Here is a 7715-nt window from a genome sequence, read left to right on the forward strand (position 1 = left end):
AAATTACCTAGCAAGTGAGCATAAATGAGTTTATTTGTGCTCCTAGTTGGTAAAGGATAATAAAGGGGGGTTAATAAAAGGGAGGAATTAGGTAATAATCTGCTAATAGTCTCTAATATTGAAAGCCAACATGTTTCGAGGTTATCCCCTAAACCTCTTCTTCAGGACCGCATGGGGACCAGCCCCATGTGTACCACTCCGTGCAAAGACCTATAATAAGGTGATAAAGTAAAAAGGAAAAATAAACGCGCACATTAGTGTCAGCGTAAATCAATTACATACGGTTAGATTGAACGTGTAGTATCTGGAGAAATACAAAAAACATACATGTTAATACGCTGTCTGCCCAACGATGTCGTGGGCAGGTGATTCATCTAAGATCAATTTCAACCGTAGGTGATGGTGCTCATGCCTGTAACTTAGAATAGGTGTAGACATCCAATGTAGTCTGGTAAAACACGTATGAAAAGACATTACACTCGTGATGGGACATCCGACATAACAGACACAACATAAAACATATATAGTGGCGTTTGGATCTACTTGGTAGTTAATCAAAATTTGCCTCATGGTCTGCCGGGGTGGAGGAGCCTAAATAACCCTAGGAGAGAGTGGGGGTTATAAAGCTTAGAGTTGGTATGACGTTACAGCCCTGCAGAATGGACAAAAGTTCAAGTTAGTGAAAAAAAGGAAAAAGGGGCTCAAGGTTGCAAGTTAGCCCCATGCGCAGGAGAGAGAAAACTTACTTGACTCGGCTTGCCTCCGGTGAAACCTTTGGTGAGTGAGGGGACTCAAGAAAAGTATTTTCTTTTCTCTATTTGAGGTGTGTCTTACTCACTAAGCAGACCCCTCCCTTCCCATCTAGCTAGGTTCTCTGATGTCGGATCTTTTTTTGCGTTATTAGTACCTAGGAGGTGAACCTAGCCATATCCTCCTCTCCCCTCCCCTTATTTCGATTCCAATTTTTTTCCTCATTTGTCATCACTTGTCTACAGTCTCTCTCCATTCTAAAGTAGCCGTCACATTTCCTCCCTTTTAGATTCCTCCATCCATGGGGTAAGATCTTCTCTTCTAGCCTAATCCTGAAAGATACAGTCCTCTCTCTGTCCTCAAAATTGGATTTTCCTTTAGAGCTGTCTAATGGGAAGCACTTCTTTGTAGGATATACCAGACTCCCATGGTCTTGAGGGGCAAAGAAGTCCTTCCTGGTCTCTTTTGCTTTTTTCTTGATTACCTTCCTTTCCTTCCACCCCGCCCCCTCACTCCCGGCATGGATCATCTGTTTGTGCCTCCCAAGTAATTGTGACTCCTCCAAACTCACCTTTAAAAATGGTGTCACAGTCTTTTCCAGATCTCCAGGATGACTCAAACAACTTTTCTCCCGTGCAGTATCAGCTGCCTGGTTGCTATGGGTTTCCCGATCAGGGAATACCCTTTTTGTGGCAACCACATCTTATTCAGTATGGCTCTCAGACCCCCACCAAGATGTAATTTGGGGCTTTCCATATTGACACCTCACTGTTTGTTATCGAGTGCCTGTATCCCTGGTGTTCTTTTCCCAGCAGGGCTGTCATGGATTTTGATCCCTTTATGGTTGATTTATCAGTTTTTTATTTTTGTTTCCTTAATATTTGCTGCATATGATTGTGTATGTATTAACCATTGGTAAATGCTGGCAAGCCTTAGTAAGTCAAGAGAACAGGTCTCCCCAGAGTGAAATTGCCTGACTCAGTGGCCCCTTAGATACAGTTTAAGCAGCAATCATGGTGCAAAGGAAGAAGTATGGGAACTGTGATCAAGGACACAACGAGCATTGGCAAAGCCAATAGGTCTTGCCTATTTGAGATTTATTGGCTTTGCTAATGTTTTTTTAGCTATGTTGTAAATGGATGAAAGCAATGTAAAAAAGCTGCATGACACAGACAACGTTGTCCGTGTTATGGCACTTTTTATTTTCATTTTCAGTTATGCTGCACTGAAGCTAGCTCTACTGTATAATATGACTAAAAAGCATTGACTAAGCCAATAGATTTCGCATAGGCAAGACCTATAGCCGTTTTCAATACTTGTTACAATTTCGAAAGGAAATGCTTCAAGATATTACAGTTTTGATTGCATCAAGATGACGTCAGGTGCGCCATACTTTTATAATACATTTTGAATGTTAGCAATCTAGTTGGGAGACAGAGGTCAGGAGCACGGACTCAGATAACTGAGGGCAGGAAGGAGGGCGCAGAGGCAACAAGTTGACCACACTGAGCAGGCGAGAGGGGCAGTGGCAGCACAACGGACCAGGGAGGGCAAAGGAAAGGGGGACAGTGGCAACAAACCAACCATGCAGGACAGGCAAGAGAGGCTGTGGCAGTATAACAAACCACTGAGCGCAGAAGGAAGAGGCAGTGGCAGTACAACCATACATGCGAACAGACCTGATTAAGGCAGGAGACTTCCGATGCTCTTAAGTCCAAAAGGGCTTTATTTTATTTGTCTGCTGCCTAAAATCTCCTCTTTTTCAATGTAAGTCAATGGGAAAATAAATTCCCCAGGTTTTGTTTTTCATAATCTCCCTCTTTACAAATTCAAAAATGTTGGCTAGTAAAGTACATTGGATCACGGATGGCATGAAGAATGGGATAGGGGCATGGACTTGGATAACAGAGGGGTGGAGGTAGATGGGCAGGGCAACCAAACTGATCTTACAGGACAGGTGTCAGGGGTTGCAGCAGCACAATATACCGTACAGGACGTGCGGGACAGCAGTGCAGCACAATAGACCATGGAAAACAACAGGGAGGGGAAAGGACAATGCACATGGACAACGGAGAGCAGAGGGGAAAGAGGCAAGTGGAGCAAGCTGACCATATCGGACAGTCAGGAGGGACAGTTGCAGCATAACGGACCATGAAGGGCAGGAGAGAGGAGACAGGGGCATGACAATAGACCAGATAAGGTGGGAAGGAGGGGATATTGGTTGGCACTTGGAAAACAGATGGCAGGGGGCAATGGAGCAGGGCAGGAGCAGTAAGCTTACCATGGAAGGCAGGCGGGATGAACACTAGAAGCACAACACACCATGGAGGGCAGCAGTGAGACTATAAATGCATACACACAGACAAAGGAGGGAAGGTGAGAGGGGGTCAGGGGCAGCAAGCTGACCACACAGGGCAGATGAGAGGGGCTGTGGCAGCACAGAAGACCATCCATGGCAAGCAGGAGTGTTAGTGACAGCACAATGAGCATGGTGGGCAAGAGGGATAGAGCAGGAGCATGCACAAAAGACCATGGAGGACAGAAGGGTGGATTAGGGTCTGGACACAGACAAGAGAGGGCAGGGGAAGGGGCTCCACAACAGATCACGTAGGGCAGGCAGGATGAGTAGTTGCAACACAATGGAGCATGGAGGGCAGAACGTAGTGGAAGCAAAAATGACCATGGAGGACAGGAGGGAGGAGATAGGAGCATGGAACTCACAGGCAGGGTGGAGGTGGCAGGGACAGGCAGCAGCCATCTGACCATGCTAGGCAGGGGACAGGGGCAGTGGCAGCTCAACAGAATACTCAGAGTAGATAGGAGGGCCAGTGGCAGGTCCATGGAACATGGTGGGCAGAAAGGAGGAAGTAGGGTCATGCACACAGATATCAGAGGGAAGGGGGTAAGGATAGTAGGGCTAGCAAGCTAATCACAGAGGCTAAACAGGAGGGCAATGATGGGGCATAGAATTGGGTAACAGAGGGCAGGAGGAGTGGACAGGGACATCAAGCTAAATGAGGGGGCAGGAGGGATGGGGTGGGTGCATGGACTTAGAAACAGAGGGTAAGGAGGAAGTGGATGGGGCAGCAAGCTAACTGTTCAGGGTGGTGGGAAGGGCAGTGGCAGAACAACAGCTACACAGGGCTGTAATGAGGGAGCACAGGCATGGACTTGGACAATGGATGGCAAGGTGGAGGAGGATGGAAGGAGCAGCAAACTTGGGTGGGGGCAGCACTGTGGCAGGCTAAGCAATGGACATCTTACTTAACATTAAATAAAATAGAATTTCACTGAAAAAAACAAAGCTTACAGTGCTGTTATAGTTACAAAATAGAATTTAAAAAAACAAACATACAAATTCACTGAAAAACCAAAGGTTACAGGGATTTTATAGCTTGGCTCAGTTTTCACTCATACAAAACCAATGAAATTCAGCAGTTATAGTTACCTGTGCCAACTATAACTTACGCCCCGCAATGCACTGCTTATGGCCTCACTGGGTAGTGACATCACTCATGAAATCACTGATGACATCTCAAATGACAACACTCATGACATCACTGATTACATCATCCAGTGATTGTGAGTGTTTTCTTAAAGTTTAAGAGTGTTAAACATATATAGTAAGATACTGCAAAAGATACATTTCTTTACTGTGTGTACTACTAATGAGTGATACTATTTATAACATATATTATGCAAGTGGATGTGTAACTGTGTGTATCCATGAGAGAGTGGATGTATGAGTGACTGTATAGGTATGTGAGTGCCTGAATGGGCGAATAAGTGGGTGTATGAGTACCTGTAAGGGTGAATATTTGGGTGTGTAAGTAACTGTATGGGTGTGAGAGTAGCTGTGTGACTGGCTGTATTGGTGAGTGAGTGGCTGTGTGAGTAACTGTCTGGGTGAGTTATGTTGAAAAGAAAACTGAAGAGAGCAGATGGCCAAATCCATAATTGCAGTTTGAATCATTGTAATAATCAATTAACTGATCTACCTGGGAAGAGTAGCTAGCTCACTCTCTATCGGTCTGGAATCATTGGGGCTGATTTGGGCTTATGGCTGAGAAGGTATTATTTTGCAACAGTGATGGAGTACCGTCCCCACCAAACTCTTGATCCGCATGCCAGATGTAGAGTTGGGCACACTGCCAGGATTACGCGGAGGGAGTACATTTTACTCAATCAGTGTAAACCTTTCTCTGATGGCTGAAGTAGGGAGGGCTGTCAGAGGTTAGCCATTCGACCGCCTGCTCTACTTAGAGTGGGCAGTCAGATTATGTTTTTTTACTGTCTATCACCACACTGAGGGATAGCAAAAAAGAAAAATTACCCTCAGACCATGGGAGAAAACTCCATTAGCGTGGGGGTCATTAGTTTTTTCATTTTTTCAAAACAAATTCTTCACTTCTGGAGGTTGTTTTTCAAAAATTGAAAACCTTTAGAAATGTTTAACAGTAGGCTATCATATTGACAGGAACTACTATGATGGTGGTTCCTGACAATGTATAGAGATGCCTGCAGGACCAGCATACATCTCTAAATTTGGCAGGTGGAGTAAAGGGAGGGTGGTGGATGCTAATTCCTCCACCACTCTGCCTGCCTTTATCCATCTGCTGAATACCAAATCAAGCCCATAGTCCCTTACTATTCAACATGTGTTGCCAGTGAAGGAACCAGAAGGAGAAGTCTCATACCCCACTTGGTCTGTGTGTGAAGCAGTCTATATAAAGATATGGGCAGAACCATTGCAAGTGAACCCTTTATCCAGTGTGAACTGTAGGTTAAGCTTTGTTCACAATCACAGGTGAGGAGACTGGATATACTATTAGATGTATTGGGTATAACACCATTTCAGCATTGGATATGAAATTGGTCAAATAAAGAAAATACCTAGGATACAACCGAGTTTCGGGGCATGGTTAAAACTATGCACCTCATGCATTGCAATGCAAGCACTCGCTATGAAGCAGGATGATTCACCAATCAGCCAATTGCATGCAGTGGGAGAGTAGTCCACTACAGATGTTACGTAAAAAAGTCTTTGTGAAGAGCTAAAGCTATCTTTCACCAGACTTCAAAATGGGAAAAGGTAGTGCATTGTCTAACCAGCAAATAACATATGATAGCTGTTAAGGCTGATATATTTTGAAGTACTTGAGTTTTAAATCCATCTGAGCCCTAAACTAAATAATGGCAGGACCAAAAATAAGGCATTTAAATATTAACACATAAAATTGCATGGGTAGCCACATACTCATAAATTACCCCTAATCAAGCATCGGTGAACCTTGGAAACCAATTTCTTACATGTTCACCACAATACAACCACAGCTGATTTACTTAGTTAAATCCAATACAAGACCCAGATCTTCTGTTAAGCACCCAATTCCTACTACATATTGTTTCAGAGGTCATCAGAGTAGAGAACATGTACATTTGCATTCATAATACCACTGCTGTATTACCTTAACTATTAATCCTTTGGAATCAACCATCCATATCTTTTTGACAGCCTCCTCTGTTGGTGTGCCTTCTTTCTCCATGGCCATAACAATCAAGCCTGCTATCCCCATGGCAGCCTGAAAAAGAGGTTAAATGTTCAGAACACACACGACTGGAAAGTCCTATCCAGAATTACTGGAAGTCTTGTTATTCTGTCTTGATGTGAGACATACAAGTGATAATTGACAAAAACAAAACAGACAAAATAGATAGGCTTAACAACAGATCCGTTTATTTAATATTTTACGTATATCATCAAAAGGAATCCTTTCATACGGTACCCCCTTTGCAAATGTTTTTTTTATCCAGGTTTGCTTTGTGAGTTTTTAAAAGATGCACGTTATTTGAATTAAAATCATTGTAGTGCATCTCTGCTAAGATGAGATTCACACAAACACCTGAAAGCATCTGAAGGTCTTATTCCCTGTGTTCTTGACCACATAGTTCAAAAGAATTCAGCTGTGTCTATCAATAAATAAAAAAAACACAAACTGCTCTTAAGCACTGCCAATGATGCTGCTACACTGTATAAAATACAATGCAACTACTTATCATCACTGAGGAAATGCACTAAGCCTGGAAAAAGGCATCAAATCTATCCAAGGCCTTCCATAAAGTGCACTGATAAGCTCATGTTGGAATAATCAGATCAAGAAAACAAGGCTCATAGTTGCAAACCACAGGCTAGCCAATGGCCATTTGTTGTAACATAACACTAACAGTACCAAACATAATAAATACTAAATACATTTTGGAGCCTAGAGGTGAGTTGGGAACCATTGGACTGGGGTGACTAATTGACCACAATTTGAATACAAAAATGCCACTAGAACTGCATGTAGCAAAAACTATGGGTCTACACTGAATTGAAAAGAATCTATTTATTTACTTGCATGAATTAATTAAAACCATTGCAATACAGTAATAGAATTAATAAAAATTAAAATCACTATAAAAAGGAAAGCCATAGTGCAGAACCTGCCCAAACATAAGGATCAAAAGTTCTAATAATGTGTAATTACTAAGTGCTTTCGTTTAGCTCGGAGCTTATTTTCGTGTTTACATTTGTCTTGTGCTCTGCGACCGGCCCCAGGTGCCCAACTGCCTCTCAAAGTTTCTTGTCTTACTGTCCTCCCATTCTCCTTGAATTCCTCGAGCTCCATCCATGGGATGAAATCCCAAGTAAAGTGCCTATGCATTGCGATTTAGTTCAAATTTGAAGGAGCCTTTTGATGAGTAGTATTTGGCGGAGGATTTTTCCTTGGCAGGGATGGAGGAGTATCAAGATACTGAGTGCTCCGATTTCTGTCGTATCATTGAGAAGGCAAGTAAGAGTGTTCCTTTGATCTGGTCTTGTCTAGGGTTCATGCTGACTTCCCTTTAAAGTAATCCAGGATCCCCTTTTGGACTATCCGAGGGCCAGTTCGGGGTCCAGGGCGAGGCTGGAGAGCATCCCTGAT

The 7715-nt window shown here is 43.2% G+C and overlaps 1 protein-coding gene across 1 annotated transcript in view; it reads right to left on the reverse strand.

Moving 5' to 3' along the window:
- The window catches only part of ME1 (malic enzyme 1), a 1430669-nt gene that overhangs the window by 268597 nt on the left and 1154357 nt on the right, over positions 1-7715 (reverse strand). The window contains exon 9 of the mRNA XM_085611027.1: positions 6219-6332. Within this exon, the coding sequence (XP_085467153.1) occupies positions 6219-6332 (114 nt within the window). The remainder of the gene's footprint in view (positions 1-6218; positions 6333-7715) is intronic.

This window comes from Triturus cristatus, chromosome 6 (assembly GCF_964204655.1).
Source record: "Triturus cristatus chromosome 6, aTriCri1.1, whole genome shotgun sequence".
NCBI lineage: Eukaryota > Metazoa > Chordata > Amphibia > Caudata > Salamandridae > Triturus > Triturus cristatus.